Source organism: Pseudopipra pipra, chromosome 2, assembly GCF_036250125.1.
Source record: "Pseudopipra pipra isolate bDixPip1 chromosome 2, bDixPip1.hap1, whole genome shotgun sequence".
NCBI lineage: Eukaryota > Metazoa > Chordata > Aves > Passeriformes > Pipridae > Pseudopipra > Pseudopipra pipra.
The window spans coordinates 119,167,501-119,186,203 of NC_087550.1; the positions used below are offsets into that span (position 1 = coordinate 119,167,501).

Sequence of the window (18,703 nt, forward strand, 5' to 3'; positions counted from 1 at the left end):
GAGGAGGTGAAGGGGCAGTGAACTGAGGGGATGCAGAGCTCCCAGGTGGGATAAAAGTGCACTTCCCAGGAAGGGCTGGATCTGCCTCTGTGGGTCCTGAAAACGTCTCTTCCAGCAAAGCTCAGCAATGTGTACACACACAAAGAAAAATATGTACACTTTTACCAAAGGGGCAACAACTCAGGCTGGTGAGAGACTTCCAAGGAGCACTTGGTGGTTCCCAAAGTCAGACTCCACAGATGTCCATGACACACAGCCAGTTAATACTTTTTCCAAAGTGGAAAAAATAGGTTACTTAAAAATAGGCCCATAATCCAAACAAACAAACAAACATCCCGGTACTGTTTCACGGGGAGAAAACAAACAGGGACAATTCAGGGGCAGAAACTCGTGTGGTTCCCCAAGGATTTCCTTCTGCTGCTCTGATGGTCTGACACCAAGCAGGGCTGGGGACTTCAGCCTGCACTGCCAGGGGAAATAAATATATCAGCTGGGCACAGTCCTGCCTGGCACCCTTATCATTCACAGTGCTGTAATTATTACTGCAGAGACCCTGGAGCCCCTGCCAGGGCCTAAAGGGGCTCCAGGAGAGCTGGAGAGGGACGGGGGACAAGGGATGGAGGGACAGGACACGGGGAATGGCTTCCCAGTGCCAGAGGGCAGGGATAGATGGGATATTGGGAAGGAATTGTTGGCTGTGAGGGGGGGAGGCCCTGGCAGAGGCTCAGTTTGAGGCAGGAGCTGCTCAAGGCTCCCGTGTGCTGCAGGAGTGATGGAGCAATGAATGGCATCACCAAAGTCTCCAGCATCAGCTCCTAAAACTGCCCTGACAGAGCCATGGAGGTACCAGGAAACGAGTGAGACAGCACTGCAGGGACTGGGTGAAAGGAAGGCAAGGGAAAATTAAAGTGTTCCAGAGAGCCCCACTTGGATCAGCCACAGGAGGGGAGCAGATGGCTCAGGAACATGAAACATCCCCAAACTCCAGCAGCAAATAAAGGCCTGAGGGCAGGAGGGGGAAGCAGCAGGTCCTGAGGCTGGGGGGATTGCCAGACCTTCCCCTGCCATCAGGTAACGTCCAGTGTCCTGTTTCCAGCACATTCCAACACTGCCCCTGCAGGTTTCCACAGCGGGGCTCCAGCCAGGACCACCCAGGAAAATGAACCCCCCCAACTCCCAAAGAGGCAGTTCCAGTGGGAATCCCAGAGCTGCCCAGGAAGAGCCACAGCTCTCCTGCTTGTTCCACCTGCCCAAAAGTTCATTTCCCCTTCTCTGGATTGAAAGCAAAGCTAATTAATGAAGGAAACAGCTTTTTCTACACTAATTGGTGTGTGTAATTAGGGCTCTGAGAAGCAGAATGCCAGGCTGGGCACAGTCCAGCAGCTGAAGGTGTCCAAGGCTGGCACTGACCCTGGAGAGCCACCGTGGGACAGGAGCCACCAGCACAGCTCCCAGCAGGACCAGCAGCAGGATTTCCAGGAGCACAGGGATAACCTCAGGGAAAACGGCTGCTTTTCAACTACCTGCTCACAGAAACAGCCTTTAAACTAACAAATCACAGAATCCCAGGATCCCTGGGGCTGGAAAAGCCCTCCCAGCCCATGGATCCCCCCTGTGCCCCATCCCCACCTTGTCCCCCAGCCCAGAGCACTGAGTGCCACGGCCAGGCCTTCCTGGGACACCTCCAGGGCTGGGCACTCCAAACCTCCCTGGGCAGCCCCTGCCAATGCTAAATCTACATGGAATTACACCAGGAGGGCCTTTTACTTCCCTTCCCTCACCAAAAACTGGGCAGATCATGAACCACAACTCTCTGAAGGGTAACACAGCTCCCCTGCACTGTCACCAGAGATCCTTCCCGTGCCTGGAGGAGAAGGGAAGAGCCCTGACATGGAATCACAGTGTACCAACATACCCAGGCAGCCCACGAGAAACTGTGCAGGCAACAGAAAAGCAAATTCCTCTCCCTTCTTACACCCTTTGGGACGAGGTTCTGCTCCAAGATCATCAAGGCATCCCAGATTAAGTGACGTCAGGAGGCTCCTCCATCACACATTTACTGCTCCATCCCCTCCTGAGAGGAAAGTGCAGACAGGGGGATTGCTGCCTTGCACTTCCCACATGGGGGTAGGTGTATCCCTGCCCCCCCAGGGAAAGGCCCAGCTCCCTCCAGCTCCACCTGCACCGCTCCTGTTGGAAGGGACCACCCGAGGGGCACTGGGGGCTTGCAGAGAGCTGCTGTGCAAAGGAGTAAATAAATAATCTAACAAGAAATTCAATTAAAATCCCCTCTGTGATCCAGCTGAGCATTGCTCCCGGGCCCAGCAGGGAAGGGAATGAGCAGGAGGTGCCCAGCACTCCCAGTGCTGCCCAGCCAGCCCTGCTCCTCCTCCTCCTCCACGAGGCCACAGTTTGCTGCCAAAACACAGTTCCTGCACCTCTCAGAATGGCAATTCCTCGAGATGAGTTTCCTTCCCAAGGCTGTGCAATCCACTGTGGCTTCCAACCGAGCTGGGGAAGAACAGGGCCTGTTTCCTGGCAGGCTTTTCCAAGTATTCTCACAACTGCTCTTCCTCCCTTGCCCAGCCCGAAGCCACCACTCACAGATGAGTCCTGCTCAGTGACCCTGCACACCTGAAAGGGTTAATCGAACTGCACAATCCTTCCAGTCCTGGAGCCAAAAGCTCCTTTAGGAAGTGTTCTATCAAAGCAGGGAGAGCTGCAGGAGGGTGTGCTGGGACAAGGCAGGTCCTTGTGCCCCTCCCGGGGCTGTGATCCAGGACAGGGCTTGGAGGTTCCCAGCACAGGAATATCGGGATGAAATCCTGCCCTGGTTCCGCTCCCACAGCACCGGGAGGGCACTGAGCTCAGAGAGCAGCCAGATCACAGAATCCTGGAATGCTGGAGCTTGGAAGAGACCTCCAAGAGCGTCGAGCCCAACCTCCCACCGACAGCGGTGTCTCAGCAAACACCACGGATTTCATCCAACCTCCTGCCTCCAACAAGCAGCCCCTTTCCAGAGGCTGCCTCTCCAGCACCCTGCAGCCCATGGAGCGAGTGGCTCTGGCACAGGGACGGGGCACGGCCGTGGCTCTGGCACAGGGCACGGCCGTGGCTCTGGCACAGGGCACGGCCGTGGCTCTGGCACAGGGACTGGCTCTGGCACAGGGACGGGGCACGGCCGTGGCTCTGGCACAGGGACTGGCTCTGGCACAGGGGCGGGTGACGCACACCAGCACACGGAGGAGCCGCACCGGCGTCACGGTTCCCTCCGTGACGGGAGCGTTTAAATCGGGAGAGGGAGGAGAACCAGCCCCGCTCCCACCCTGCAGGATGATGCATCACGGAGCTTCCAAAGGCTCTGCTGAGGCCACGTCCTGCTCAGGTCCCACAAGTCCAAACCCATCACTTCCCAAGGTTCAGCAGTGAAGGATTCACCTCCAATTAAGCCCCGGGGCCTGGGATGGCAAGGACAGGAGTGCTCAGCCACAGTGCCTGGGCACAGTGTCCTCCCCCAGAAATGAGTGTCCTCCCCCAGAGATGAGTGTCCTCCCCCAGAGATGAGTGTCCTCCCCCAGAAATGAGTGTCTTCCCCCTTGGGAATCAATGCCCAGTTCAAAGGCTGTGGTTGCAGCCCCCCCTCCCCATGCTGGACTGTGTCCATGGGATGTTCTGTGGGTTTAAGTGCAGCTCCAGGTGCTCCAGGCAAACACAGAAATAGCCCTGGGCACAGCTCTCCAGGTTTTCTTTGGATACACTGGTTATTTTTATAACCTGTGTTCTAAACCACTTGAACAAGAGCAAATGTGATTGAGGAATCAACACAGGGGAGCAGCAAACAGGGCAGGGAGAAGGAGAAAGGAAGGGAAAGAAGAGCTGCTTGGCATAAGGAAAAGCCACCAAAGCCTGTCCCATCCCTGCACCAGAGGGTCCAGCCCCCACCAGCCCCTGGCACACGAGCTCCACATCTCCCCAAAAATGCCTCAATCCCAACACACTGTCCAAAGCCCATCCCTTAACTTGCAGGAGACAGAGGCAGGAAAAATCCACACTAAGATCCCTGATCTGAGAGCCCAGACCTCCCCAGCACAGGCAGAGCGTGGGGACACAGCCCTTCATCCACAGGGATGCAAGACCACAGGAAGGGATTCCACAGAAAATGAAATAAGGCTCAGGGCACCACTTCCATAGGATTGCTTGGAGATGGGTCTGGATCTGTCTGCAGGTGAAGGTGTCACCACCAAAGGAACCAGGATCCCAGTCATGCAGATCCCTGCCCCTTCACAGCCAGTTTTCCTTGGGTCTCCTACAAACACACCTGAAGCCCCACCTGAAGGTGCCCACCTGTGCTGGGCTGCACAGAGGGCAAACAAGGCAAACAAGAATCACCTTAAATCCCAGGAACTGCTCACAGCTGATGTGACTTCATGAGGAAGAGGCCTCTGAGCACCTTAATATCTTAAAGGAGATGGAATTTAAAACTTTTGACCCAAACCCACCTAAAACTTGTGCAAAGTGTTTGACAGAGTCCCCGAGGATGTTCTGACAACGACCAGAAAAACAAACAAAACCTGGCTGGCTTGGGCAGCAGCCCCACTACAGTGAGTGGAAGGAGGAAAAAAAGATCCCTGAAAGTCCAGTTTGTCCCCCAGGAACCTCGTTTGCCCCTTTTAGGGGGCGTGAAAAGATCCCGGGCCAGGCTGTGGCCTGACAAATTCTGGCTAAAAATAACCAGGGGCGGGTGAAAACAATGAGGTGTGGGACGGTCACACATCCTGTGAGAGCACCGGGAACTTCCCAAACCTGGGACTGGGGCACAACCTGCCTGCTGGGAGCCCTTTTGGCTGCTCTTGGCTCCAACCCCCTCCTCCTCTGTCTCAGCGTCTCTGCCTTGTGAAATGGCTCCTGTGCTGCCGAGTGGAACCAAACTTCAATCTGATCTCGGCAGGAAAAGATTAGAGATCAAAGATTAAAGCCCTCGACTCGCCTCTGAGTGAGTCAAAGCCAAGAGAAAAACCTGATTTTCCCCGGGGTTCAGTCACCAACTCTGATTCTCCCGCATGGATAAAACTGCCCGTGTCACACTCCTGCTTATAAAAGAGTATCTGAGGGACCGGGATCACCCCTGACCCTCCATAAAACCCGCTGCTGCATCCCCCGAGCTCGGGCTCCCGCCCTCTGCAAACACTTCCCTGCTTCCAGGGAAAAGCCGCCGCTGCCGATATTTTATCATTACAATCATGCAACTCCAGTTAAAGAAAAAAAAAAAAAAGGGACCTCAGAAAGTGTGTCAAAAACGAGCACTTTCGCTTTCAAAACGCCGTCCGACACCCAGCTCTGCCTCCCGCCCCGGCTCGTCCTGCTCCCAGGGAACACACGGGGAAAAGCTGAGCCAGCCGAGGGCATCCCCCGCTCCCAAAGCTCCAGAGCAAAGGGCCGAGAGGCCCCAGAGGGCACGGGGAGCTGTGGGAGCAGAGGGAAGGAGCCCCTCGGACCCGCCCGGCTGCGCCGGGAGGGGACACGGAGCAGGGGACACGGAGCAGGGGACACAAACCCCTCCTCTGCACGTCGGGGGCTCCAAACCCGGTACCATCCCCTTGCAGGTCTGGAGACCCAGCAGCGACCACAGAACGCGGCTGGGAAAACCAGGAGCGACCAAAAGCACCTGTCCTGCGGGAACAGCCCGTCCGGGGGCATTTACCGGAGCTCTGCACCGGGGCCGCTCCCGGGCGAGGACTCGGGGCTCTTACCGGCCCAGGACCGGGGCTCGCTGCCGGCCCAGGACCGGGGCTCGCTGCCGGCCCCAACCCGGGGCTCCTCGCCGGCCCCAACCCGGGGCTCCTCGCCGGCCCCAACCCGGGGCTCCTCGCCGGCCCCAACCCGGGGCTCCTCGCCGGCCCCAACCCGGGGCTCCTCGCCGGCCCCAACCCGGGGCTCCTCGCCGGCCCCAACCCGGGGCTCTTGCCGGCCCGGCGCTGCCTCCGCTCGCAGCCCAAGCAGAGCCAGCAGCTGAATCACCCGGGCTGCCACACTTCTGCAGGGCCTCCAAAAATAACTCCGTTGGAAATTCCTTGGAGGCACAAACCTCGCTTCAGCAAGGACTGCAGAGATCCAGTTTCCTTAGTGGAGCAGACTGGATGTGAACCGGCCCGAGCGTCTCGGAGCACACGGAGAGGGGACAAGGAGCCCCCTTCTCACGGGGACAGAAGACAGTCACAGAGCCCATCCCGGAACAACCCCCCTGCCCGGGGATCACGCACCGATCCCGCTCCTCCTGCTGCCACCACGGCTCCAGGGCCTGCTCCCTGCCCTGCTCCCACCACCCAGTTTTGCTCGCAAAGTCAAACCCTTCCCGGGGTCTTTCATCCAAACACCCGCTCCTTCCTCTGCACCCCAAACCCCTCCCTGAGCTCCAGCCTGGAGAGCTGCTGCCTCGCCCAACACAGCACCGAAACGGGGGTCTGGAACTGCTCAGCACCTTTTCTCCTGCCCAAACACCCAGGTGGGCTCCGCTGGATGCCGGCGGCGGGGGCTCGGAGCCTCCCGGGGGCTGAGCAGCACGTGGCGCTCGGTGTTTTGGCTTCCTGGGAGCCAAATCCCATTCCAGAATCCCTCTCCAGAACCCTTCCCGGCCCCCTCACCTGCGGCTCAGGGGGGTGCAGGACCCCCGCGGATCCCCGTCCTGCTCCCACAGCTCCCAGCAGGATTTACGGAGCGGGCTCCAGCGCTGACCTCGGCACTGTCACAAGGACGCAGAGCCCACGGAGGTGTACCCGGCTCCCAGCCAGAGCCGGGCTCCAGGGGGAAAATCCCCAGGGGCTCGGCTCTCCGGCCTGTTTGGCTGGAATGGGGGTGGTTTTTGGGGCGGAGGGGACGGGAATAGGGGGATACAGAACAGCCGGGAGTCAGGACTCTGCTACCTGCGCTCCTCAGGTGGGAACCGCTCCGTCCCTGGGGCGGGGGGACACGAACCCGGGAGCGTCCCACACCTGGGAACGTGCTCAGACAGAACTTAAACCACCGGGATTTCGGAACGGCCCCCGGCCAGACCCGCAAACAGGTGAAACAACGCCAGCACCCCCAAGCCCCCCGCCCGCTCCCGGGTGATGCGGCTGCGCCCGGGCGAGCCCGACGGTCCAAAGGAGCTGGAATGTAAAACTTTCGGCCCCAACGCCGGAGCCCCGCGACAACAAACACGGGGCGTTCCGGCCCCCCGAGCCCCGCGGGTCCAGCCCGGGCTCAGCGGGGGCTCCGCGCACGTTTTGCCCAAATCCCCGCGGAACGGCCCCAAAGCGGGGCTGGGGCGGGCGGGGCCGGGCCGGGCCGGGGCCGTTCCGGGTGTCCCGGCGGGTCTCACCTGCGATGGCCGTGTCGTCCAGGTGCGATCCGGGGGCCCGCTCGGCGCTCCCGGGATGCGGCGGCAGCAGCAGCAGAACGAGGGAGAGGCCGCACAGCGCCCGCACGGCCCGGCCCGGCCGCCGCTCCATTTCCGCGTGCCCGCCGCCGTCAGCTGCCGCTCGGCATCGGCCCGGGCCGGGGGTCCCGCTTATCCCGGCGATCCCGCAGATCGCGGCGATCCCGCTATCCTGGCACCGCCGGAGCTCCGCCGCGCTCCGGGTACCGGAACGGCCCCCCCGCCCGCAGTGGGCTCTCCCAGCGCAGCCCCCCCGCCGCAGTGGTACCTCCCAGGACAGCCCCAATCGCCCCGCACACAGTGGGCTCTTTCCGGGATAACCCCGCTCGCCACCCGCCTCTCTGCCGGGACAGCCCCGCTCTCCTCTCTCCCTTAACCCCTCCCCGGCTCTCTCCGTCCACCCTCCGCCTTCTCGCAACGGTGCCGCCCGGAACCGCCGCTGCGTGTGCGCTGAGACGGCCCCGCCTCCCCCCCCGGCCGATCACAGTGGTCTCGCCCGCCGTGAGGCGCACCCGGCCCCAGAGCCGCCCCGCGCGCCCACAGGGGGCGGGGCCATATCGCACCACGCCCATCGGGGCGGGACCAGCCGGGGCGGGCGCGTGACCACGCCCCCCGCTACCGCCCACCCGCGCGCGCCGCTGTGGCGCAGCGCCCCCTGGCGGCCACAGCGGGCGGGGAAGCTCAGCAGGGCCGGGCCCGGGCGGGGCCTGGATGGGTGACCCGGACCCGCTTCGAGTCCGGGGGGGGACACACGGCACCCCGGCCCCGCGGGCTGTCCCCGCACACGGACCGCACAGCACCCGCTGTCCCCGCACACGGACCGCACAGCACCCGCTGGCACACGGACCGCACAGCACCCGCTGTCCCCGCACACGGACCGCACAGCACCCGCTGGCACACGGACCGCACAGCACCCGCTGTCCCCGCACACGGACCGCACAGCACCCACTGTCACACGGACCGCCACAGCACCCGCTGTCACAGCACCCCGCTTTGTCACAGCACCCTGGGCTCAGCGGGGCACCCCAACACATCACAGCACCCCAGCTCCTCACAGAACCCCGCATTATCAGAGCACCCCGACCCCTCAGAGCACCCGTCTCACCGGGCAGAGCTGGTTTGACGCCCAACCACGTGGTTTGTCACTCACACTGGGGCCGGGGACACTTCGGCACCGCCCGAGAGCTGTGACACCTCCAGGGCCTCGCCCTCCCGGTGCCACCCGTGCCCGGAGCCCACCAGCCCGTGGGGGGCACGGGAAGGTCACACCGGGTCCCACCGCGGCCTGGCTGCTCCAACAAGAGTCACTCTTGTCCCCGGAGGGGTGCTTGTCATCAGCCAGGAGCCCCAGGATGCGGGACGGGGGTCCCAGGATGCGGGATGGGGGTCCCAGGATGAGGGACGGGGGTCCCAGGATGCGGGATGGGGGTCCCAGGATGAGGGACGGGGTCCCAGGATGCGGGATGGGGGTCCCAGGATGCGGGATGGGGGTCCCAGGATGAGGGACGGGGTCCCAGGATGCGGGATGGGGGTCCCAGGATGAGGGACGGGGGTTCCAGGATGAGGGACGGGGGTCCCAGGCTGCAGGGCAGGCGCCTCGTAGGGACCCCCAGCCATGGCAGTGCCCAGGTTGGGACACGGGGCTGGGGATCTCCAGGCTGAGGGGTCCCCAGTTGGGTCCCAGTCCTGGTCCCCTGTGCTGGTGGGGGGGACAGGGCAGGGGGTCCCACACCTGCAGACCCCGGGATGAGGACGGGGACAGACCACTCACTCCCCAGGGAACTGCCCCCCCTCCAGCCCCGGGTGACCCCCACGAGCCCCTCCTGCCCCAGGGACCTCCAAGGGCTGTGGGTTCTGTGGGGGAGGCCTGGCCCCTATGGGGACCCCCAGCTCAGGGGTCTTGGCCCTTGTGGGGACTCTCAGAGCACCTGGGGCTCCCCTGGCCCTGACCCAGCAGGACAAGGCTGTGCTCAGGGGGCTTTGACCCCACAGCAGCCCAGGACCCCCTGTTCCCCCTTGGGATGCAGCAGGGTGGCCCCAGGCCCCCCCGGGGCAGATGGTCCCCACTGTGCCCCCATCCGATCCTCACCCCGCCCCCGAGGAACCCCAAGGCCCTGGGGTCACCCCCATGTCCCCAGGGAGCCCCCAGTGGGGTTTGTCCCAGGTGGGGTCATGGTGAGTGCTGGGGTGGGGGGTCGGGGTGGGGGCCAGGCAGCCGGGAGAGGGTCTCTGCCCCGGGGGCTGCGGGTCCCCGCTCGGGGTGGTCCCGTGGGGTGCGGGGGTGTGCGGGGGTCCCGCGCGGGGGTCGCGCCCCGAACCCTCGGCAGCCTCAGCCCGCAGCCCCGTCCCGGTGCCCGCAGCCCCGTCCCGGTCCCGCCCGGGGGGCGGCCCGAGGGGCGGGGTGGGCGCGGGGGCTGCGCTCCCCCGGGACCCCGCGGAAGGAAGCGGCGGGCGGGGGAAGTTTCTCCGCGGGACCGCCCGGGGCGGCGGGAGGAGGCGGCCGCAGACTTCCTCCTCCTCCTCCTCCTCTTCATCCTCCTCCTGCTCGTTCTCGCCCTCCTCCTCCCGCCGCTGCCCCGGCCCCGCGCCGCCGCCGCGCCATGTCCCGGGGTGAGTGCGGGCCCGGGGGGCTCCGAGGGGGGACGGGAGGTCCCGGGGACGGGGGTCCCGGGGGGTCCCGGGGCCGGGTCGGGGCGGCGGGAGGAGCCGCCCGTCGGGGCCAGGGCGGGGGAGGCGACAGCGGGACCGCCCGGAGCGGGATAACGGGGATAACGGGACTGCCGGGGATAACGGGACTGCGGAGGACATCGGGGCTAACGGGGGCCGGGATAACGGGACTGCCGGGGATAACGGGACTACCGAGGCTACCGGGGTTCGAGGACAACGGGGCTACCCAGGCTACCGGGGGTCCGGCGATAACGGGGATGCCGGGGATAGCGGGGGTCCGAGATTAACGGGGGTCCGAGATTAACGGGGGTCCGGGGATAGCGGGGTCCGGGGGAGCGCAGTTTCGGGCGGCAGCGGGACAGAGCGCTTTCAGCCGCCGGGACCGAGCGGGGACGGAACCGGCCCGGCCCGATCCCCTCGGCGAGGCCACTGCACCCCCCGCCGCTGCACCCCCGCCACTGCACCCCCGCACCCCCGGCCCCGCAGCCCCCCCGGCCCGGCGCTGCAGGGGCTGCGCTGCACAGCGGGGGGCGCTGCACGGCCCGGGACCCCCGGACTGACCCCTGTGCCGGGACCCCACTGACCACCCTGCGGCCCGTGACCCCCCGGCAGTGACCCCAGTGACCCCCCTGCACTGAGCACCACTGCAGTGACCCCCCCTGCACTGACCACCACTGCAGTGACACCCCTGCACTGATCCCACTGCCCCCCAGCTCACTGCCCTGCAGACATGTCACACACACAGACATGTCACACAGACATGTCACACACACAGACATGTCACACAGACATGTCACACACACAGACATGTCACACACACATCACACACACAGACATGTCACACACACACATCACACACACACAGACATGTCACACTCACATCACACAGACACAGACATGTCACACCCCCACACACGTCACACACACATTACACACACACAGACACATACACAGAGAGACATGTCACATACACATATCACACACACACGTCACACACGTCTCACACCCACCCACACACAGACAAATACCCACAGACACACACACACCCCCACACACCCCCCCAGCCCCTGCAGCCCCGCACCCCGTGCCCTGCTCCGCTGTCCCACGTGTGCAGCACCCACGGCCCAGCCGGGCTGTCCCTGGGGGGACGGGGTGGGTGCAGCCCCTGCCGTGGGTGCTCGCTGTGGGGCCACCCCGGGGCCACCCTGGGGTCTCCGTGGTGCCCCCCAGCAGGCACTGAGTCAGTGCCACAGCCCTGTGACAGTCAGAGCAGGGACACCCTGGCACCCTGAGAGCTCGGGGCACCCGGAGCACCCCTGGATGGTCCTGGCGGTGCCGGGAGGCAGGTGTGGGCTGTGCCCTGTGTGAGGTTTGGCTGTGCCATGGAGAGCTCTGGTGCTGGTGCTGCCTGCCCTGCTCTGGGCCCTGCTCTGGGCCCTGCTCTGGGCCCTGCTCTGGGCCCTGCCCGTGGCTCCACCGGCCCTGGGAGCAGTGCCAGGCTCTTCTCCCAGCCCGAGGCCATGGAGCCTGGCCTGGCTGGACCCATCCTTCCATCCTTCCATCCATCTGCCCACCCATCCATCCACCCACCCCTCCATCCATCCCTCTTTCCATCCATCCATCTGTCCTTCCATCCATCCATCCATTATCCATCCATCCATCATCTATCCATCTATCCACCCCATCTGTCCATTATCCATCCTCCATCCTTGCATCATCCATCCTGTCCATAATCCATTGCCTCCATCCTTCATCCATCTCTCCATCCATCCTCCATGCATCCTCCATCCACCCATCTCATCCATCATCCATCTCATCCAGCCCTCACTATCCATCCACCCCTCCATCCATCCATCCTGCATCCATCCAACTCGTCCATCATTCATCATGTCCATCAGCAATCCTCTATCCATCCTCTCCCCATCCTCTGTCCATCTGTCCATCCCACCCCCATCTATGCATCCATCATCCATCCATCCATCATCCATCCATCCATCCATCCATCATCCATCCTTCCATCCATCCATCCACCCATCCATCCATCCATCCATCCATCCCAGGATCCCCCCACTGCCAGCCAGGAGCAGTGGCCGGGTTGGGGACCCTGGGGGTCCCCACATTCCCCTGGGGGGTCTCTGCCCCAGCTCCAGTCCCACAGCTGCAGAGCTTTGGCCGTGCCCGGGGCAGAGGCTGAGAGACAGAGCAGGACCCAGCCTGGGAGGGAAATAAAATGAGGAAATTAGTCACGACAGCTGGAAAATGAGGGAAATCAAAACCCTCCGACTCAGCAGGGAGGTTATTTTAGCCACCACGGCAGGGCCAGGGCAGAGCTGGGGGGGCCTCGGGGGTTCCCCGTGGCCATGGACCCCCAGGGGGTCCCTGCTTGGGATTTAGAGCTTTCAGTGATCTCATTAATTCCCTCTTTGTGCTGCTGGGCCGGGGCAGTGCCGGGGGGGCTGCGTTGTGCCCTCCCCCCAGGGCAGGAGGGACCCTGGGGACCAGGGACCCCCGACTCCACGTGGGCCTGGGCATGTCTGTCTGTCCGGGAGGGACCCGCCGGCCAGGGAGGGGTGTCTGGGGAGGGTGGGGGGCACAGGGGGGGGCTCAGGGGGCGCGGTGGGGGCTGAAGTGCCCCAAGTGGGGGCTGAGGTGCCCCAGGTGGGGGCTGAGGTGCCCCAGGTGGGGCCCACATGGGCTCTGTGGTGTGGGGTGTGCCGGGCTGTGGGGCAGGGGGTGCCTCCTGGGGGGTGAAGGGTCAGTCTGGGGAGGTGGGGGCAGGTTTGGGGCCGTGGGACGGCGCTGGCAGTGGGAGGGGACCCCATGGGAGCGGCTGCTCTGCTCCCCCGGCGGAAACCCCCGGGGGCTGCCCCGGCTGGGAGCACTCACAGAGGGTTTTGCTTCCCCTTTCTGCTGGAGAAGAGATGAGTCTCTTCTCCCGTCCCAGGGAGAGGGGCAGTGGGGGGATCGCTGTGCACACCCACAGCCTCTCCCAGCACCCAAATCTCTGAGCGTGGGGTGTCCCCTGGGGTCGGGGTGCTGAGCCCCCTCCCTGCTCCAACTCTGCCTCCTCTGGGTCCCCTCCCGTGGGGCTGGGAAGGGGCAGGTGCCCCCTCTGGGCTGTGCCCTCCGTGGGCTGTGCCCCTCAGCCCCACGACACCTCCCGTACCCACATTCCTGGGGGGGAGAAGGGGCTAAAGGTGGTGGTGCCGTGGGTTTCCTGGGAGAACAGAGCTGGCAGCAGGGGGGGCAGAGCTGGCAGCAGGGGGGGCAGAGCTGGCAGCAGGGGGGCCGGGGTGGAGGGCTGGGGGCACACTCACATTTGCCCTGTGGGCGTGGGCAGCACGGCCGTGCCTGCAGGTCCCCTCCTCGTGCCACTGGCACCTCGTACCCGGCGCCGGCAGTGCCCAAACCCTCCTGTGTGAGCACTGGGGTCCCACCACGGCCCCTCCACGGGCACCGTGTGTGCCCACGTTTGCTGGGTGCTGGTGACAAACCTGGGCCACCCTGGGGTTCCACAGCCCCAGAGGCGCTGGGTGATGGAGAAGTGGCTCCCTGCCTGCTGTCCCCTCCTCCTCCTCCTCCTTCTCCTTCTCCCCCTCCTCTCCCTTTCCCCACAGCGATGCTCTCATGGGCACGAGCATTTCCTCACGTGCCCCATCCCCTTCCTCAGCCCTGCTGACTCGGCCCGGGCCTTTCCCGGGATGGGGATGGTGCCCGCCGGGTGCCAGCTCATCCCAGGATGCCAGTGGCCAGTTTGGGGGTGGAGGGTTTGGGTTTGGGGTGACCAGTGCTGGCCATGTCCCTCTCTGGGATCGTCACAAGGCCACGGCTGGTGCTCGGGGGTCACATTTCTCCCCGAGGGATGGGGAGCTGTGGGCAGGGGACCACTGCTTTGTCCCTGTGCTCAGGGAGAGCTGCCCCCCCCCCCCCCCATTTCTGGCTATGGTGGCTTCCCCATGCCCCCCCGGGGGCTCCTGCCCAGCTGACCCCACCCTCCCTTCCTGGGGTCTGGGGCTGCTGCGGGACACCTCTACTCCCCCCTCAGCTGGGTGACCCTTGCTGGGTCCCAGGACACACTGCCCCAGTCCAGGGGATCCCCAGTGTCCCACCCCAACCAGCCCTGTCTGGCAGTCAGGGGACCCCAGACTGGGGGGATCCCCAATGTCCCACCCCCAGCCCATCCTGGCAGCCCCCCAGACTGGGGGGCAGTGGGGACACTCAGCTGAGCCCCTGGTGTGTGTGCTGTGGGATGGCTGCCCAGCAGGCAAACAGGGACCTTGGGGTGCCCGTGTGGACACTGGTGACCTTGGGGTGGTGACCTTGGGGTGCCCGTGGGTGCTGGGGACATTGGTGACCTTGGATTGCTGGGGGCTGCCTGTGCCTGCCCCGGGCTGAGCCCCCAGGCCCCGGGGCACTGCACTGGTGCAAACTGGTGCGAGGAAACCGCCAGGCTGAGTTTCCTCCCAAACCAGAGGCCGAGGGCGGGGGGTTGTTGTGCCCCCCCCGGGATCCCGCCGGACCAGCAGCTTCCTGCCGGGGGTGGGGACCCTGCGCCGGCCCCGCCGCTCCCGTTCCCACGCCGAGGGCCGGGGATCCCCCCGTGGCGGGGGGTTTGCAGGGGGACACCGAGGCCCGGCGGGGTGACGGTGGCCCCGGTGGGGCGGGTGGAGGGGCAGGGGGGGGTCACGGCCCAGCCTCGCGCAGGAAGCCGCGTGTCAGGCCGGGAAGAGGAAGAGCGACTTCCCCATCCGAGGGGGCAGGGGCTCGGCCCCGGCCCCCCTTCCCGGCCCTGCAGCCCCGGGGGGCTCTGGGGAAGGGGAACCCCCAGCCCGGGGCTCTGGGACTGCGGCTTCTCCGCCCTGGACCTCTGCTCCGTCCCATCGTGGTGCCACATGAGCCGGGGCTCCCGCCTTCCCACCGGAATCCCTCTGGAATCCCTCCAGTGGGCACCAGCTGCCGGTGCCAGATCCCAGTGGGAAAGGGGCTGCCAGCCCCAGGAGTGGGCACCCTCCTGCCCAGCTCCGTGTGGTGTCCCCACCTCAGCTGGGCTGGGCTCGGCAGCAGGAAGGAGAGCAGGATGTGGCCCTTAATGGGAATTGCAGAGGGAACCTGAGGAAGGGAAACGCGCTGGGATCGGGGATAAACACAGCTGCTGGAGCTGCTGGAGCTGCTGGAGCTGCTGGAACTGCTGGAGCTGCTGGAGCGGACATCACCAGGGGCCAGACATCGGCCTCTGCCCCGCCAGGACCTGCCCTGGCCCCACTCAGTGTGGGCAGGACTGGGGCTGGGACACACGGTGATGTCCCACACGGTGATGTCCCACGTGGTGATGTCCCACACGGTGATGTCTCACACAGTGATGTCCCACACAGTGATGTCCCACACGGTGATGTCCCACGGGGTGATGTCCCACACGGTGATGTCCCACGTGGTGATGTCTCACACAGTGATGTCCCACACGGTGATGTCTCACACAGTGATGTCCCACACAGTGATGTCCCACACGCTGCCACAGCCCAGCCCTGCCCCTGCTCCCTGCCCGGCCCCTGCTGTCCCGGTCCAGGCCAGGGGCACGGCATGGCACGGCACAGGATGCTGCCACAGCCTGGCTGGTGTGGACACACCGCCCTGGGGTCAGTGTGGTCCCTGTGCACACCAGCCACGGTGGCACAGGCGCTGTCCCTGGGTCAGGGCAGGTGGGTCCCCACTGGGGGGTCTCTGCACACCTTGGGGGCTGCTGGAGGGATGTGCCGGGCCAGGAAGCTCATCTGGGTTGTGGGTTGGAGGGGGAACCAAGGGTGAGCTGAGTGTGACCCCTCTGCACCCTCTGGCCCCGGGGGGGACCACGGTGATCCATCCCCAGCCATCCCTGACCCTCTCCCTCCCCGCAGGCTGCTGAGGGGGACGTGAGGGACGCCAGGACGCCGGGATGCAGAGCATCAAGTGCGTGGTGGTGGGCGACGGGGCGGTGGGGAAGACCTGCCTGCTCATCTGCTACACCACCAACGCCTTCCCCAAGGAGTACATCCCCACCGTGTTCGACAACTACAGCGCCCAGAACACGGTGGACGGCAGGACTATAAACTTAAACCTGTGGGACACGGCCGGCCAGGAGGAGTACGACCGCCTGCGGACGCTTTCCTACCCCCAGACCAACGTCTTCATCATCTGCTTCTCCATCGCCAGCCCGCCCTCCTACGAGAACGTCAAGCACAAGTGGTACCCCGAGGTGTGCCACCACTGCCCCAGCGTGCCCATCCTGCTCGTCGGCACCAAGAAGGATCTGAGGAACAACCCCGAGACCATGAAGCGGCTCAAGGAGCAGAACCAGGCGCCCATCACCACCCAGCAGGGCATCAGCCTCTGCAAGCAGATCCGCGCCGTCAAGTACCTGGAGTGCTCGGCGCTCAACCAGGAGGGCATCAAGGATGTGTTCACCGAGGCCGTGCGGGCCGTGCTCAACCCCGCCCCGGCCAAGCCCAAGAAGCCCTGTGTCCTCTTGTGACGGGCGGTGAGAGACGATCCTGCCCTGCCCCGGCCCCGCCGCCCCCGAACACCACGTGCCCCCCGAACACCACGTGCCCCCCGAACACCACGTGCCCCCCGCCCGCCCCGCTGCTCCCCAAGCCTCAGGGGACCGGGGCCGCCAGCCCGAAGCCACCAGCTTTAATAATACAGACCTCGTTTGCACTAACTGGCCGCCCGCCCTGGGGGCACCGGGGCTCCCCCAGCCCTCAGGACCCCCCGGCCCCGCGGGCCCCCCGGTCCTGGCTGTCGCGCTCCTTTGGGTGACGCCTCTCCGGCCCTGACACGGCAACGCTTCCTGAGAAGGGGGTGCCCGGGGTGGCCGAACCTGCTCCTGCCCTGAGCACCCCACGGGGACCTGCCATCCCCACCCCTGCACCAGCAGGGGTGTGGGGGGACCCCCGGCCCCTCTGTGCCAGCCCCAGCGCGTGCCCACCCCGGAGCATTTCACTGGCACAGCCCTGGCACGGCCTCGTCCTGCTGCAGGGGCAATGCCAGGGGCTCCTGGGGGCTGTTTGGGGTGACCCCCACGCTGGGGATGTCCGGCCCTGTGGTGAGCAGAGCTGGTGCAGCCGGAGCAGGAATTCCTGTGCCGGAGCTCCGCAGGGCAGCGGGACTCTCCTGTAACCAGCTGGCCCCCGAGCTGCTTCTGAAATAAAGACCCGCCCATTTCCCCTGTGTCCTGTGCTCTCCTGTGCTCTCCACCTTCCCCAGGCCTGGGGACACTCCCTGGGGGGACACCGGTGCCCCTGTCCCGAGCTGGGCAGGACCCCTCACCCTGCCAGGCCAAGCTGAGGGTGCTCCTGGTTCCTGCTGGGGGTCTCTGCCCACAGGGAACCGTGGCCGGGGAAGCTTGGGGTGTCCCTGCCATGGCCAGCCCTGACCCCCTCCATCCCTGTGCCCAGCTGAGCCCTCCCGGGAGGCTTGGGGACATTGCAAGGGACAGGAATGGGACATTGCAGGAGGTGGCCAGGGGGCCATTGCACTGGGTGGGAATGGGGACATGGGATGGGGACACTGCAGGGGTGGGCACATGAGCAGGGACCCCTCCCTGGGAGCCCTGGGGCACTCCGGCTCTGGCGCTGCCTCCGGAGCGGGGGGGTGAGGACAGAGCCCCGTGTCCCCACACCCAGGGCTGTCCTGGGGGTCCCCGGCAGGTGAGGGCAGAGCCCGTGTCCCCACACCCAGGGCTGTCCTGGGGTCCCCGGGGGGTGAGGGCAGAGCCCCGAGTCCCCACACCCAGGGCTGTCCTGGGGTCCCCGGGGGGTGAGGGCAGAGCCCCGAGTCCCCACACCCAGGGCTGTCCCGGGGGTCCCCGGCTCCTTGGCTGCCGACGGTGGCAGGGAGGGACCGGCCCATCCCCGCTCTCAGCCCCTCGCTGCCCCCCCAGCACGTGCTGGCGGGCGGCCGGCTCCGGGGGGGCTGGCAGGGCCCCAGTGCCGGGACACGGGCCCCTTGTCCGGCCCCGGGGCCTTCCTGCAGGAAGGGCAGAGACCCGGAGTCCGCCACAAGCCGCCTTTGTTCCCTGCTCCGCTTCCCGGCCGGAGCCGCGGCTGCCGGGGGCCGGCGTGGGCGAGGGACCCGCGGGCGGGGGGGCTCCGGCCACGGCCCCTCCCACGGCCCCGCCTGGGGCAGCCCCGGGGCCGGGGCAAAGCCCCTCCGGACCCCCACCCTGGGGGAGCCCACGGCGAGGGGACGCGGCCCCAGCCCGGCCCCGGGGGGCTGCACAACAGCGGGTTGGGGGGTCCCAGCTGCACCAAATCCATGGGGATCAAACCAAATATCCTGCTCCCACTGCAGGGACCCCCACAGCCACGTCCTGCTCCCACTGCAGGGACCCCCACAGCCACGTCCTGCTCCCACTGCAGGGACCCCCACAGCCACGTCCTGCTCCCACTGCAGGGACCCCCACAGCCACGTCCTGCTCCCGCTGTGGGGTGTCCCCATGGCCACGTCCTGCTCCCACTGTGGGGTGTCCCCAGGGCCGTGTCCTGCTCCCATATGGGGTGTCCCCAGGGCCGTGTCCTGCTCCCATGTGGGGTGTCCCCAGGGCCGTGTCCTGCTCCCATGGGGGGTGTCCCCAGGGCCGTGTCCTGC

General features: G+C 65.6%; 2 protein-coding genes across 14 annotated transcripts in view; one reads left to right on the forward strand and one right to left on the reverse strand.

Moving 5' to 3' along the window:
* The window catches only part of STIM1 (stromal interaction molecule 1), a 67,927-nt gene extending 60,264 nt beyond the window's left edge, over nt 1–7,663 (reverse strand). For 5 of the 13 annotated variants that reach the window (XM_064647214.1, XM_064647216.1, XM_064647219.1 and 2 more), the window contains exon 1: nt 7,358–7,660. In XM_064647214.1, coding sequence (XP_064503284.1) covers nt 7,358–7,487 — 130 coding nt within the window. In that variant the 5' untranslated portion in view covers nt 7,488–7,660. Of the gene's footprint in view, nt 1–7,357 lie in introns of all 13 variants that reach the window. The other 8 variants (XM_064647210.1, XM_064647213.1, XM_064647218.1 and 5 more) reach the window with 4 other exon arrangements.
* A 2,225-nt stretch (nt 7,664–9,888) lies between these two features.
* On the forward strand, nt 9,889–17,284 carry RHOG (ras homolog family member G). The gene is made up of 2 exons (XM_064647235.1): nt 9,889–10,024; nt 15,973–17,284. The coding sequence occupies exon 2, from the start codon at nt 16,011–16,013 to the stop codon at nt 16,584–16,586; it is 576 nt and encodes a 191-aa protein (XP_064503305.1). The 5' UTR covers nt 9,889–10,024; nt 15,973–16,010; the 3' UTR covers nt 16,587–17,284.
* Nucleotides 17,285–18,703: the final 1,419 nt, after the last annotated feature.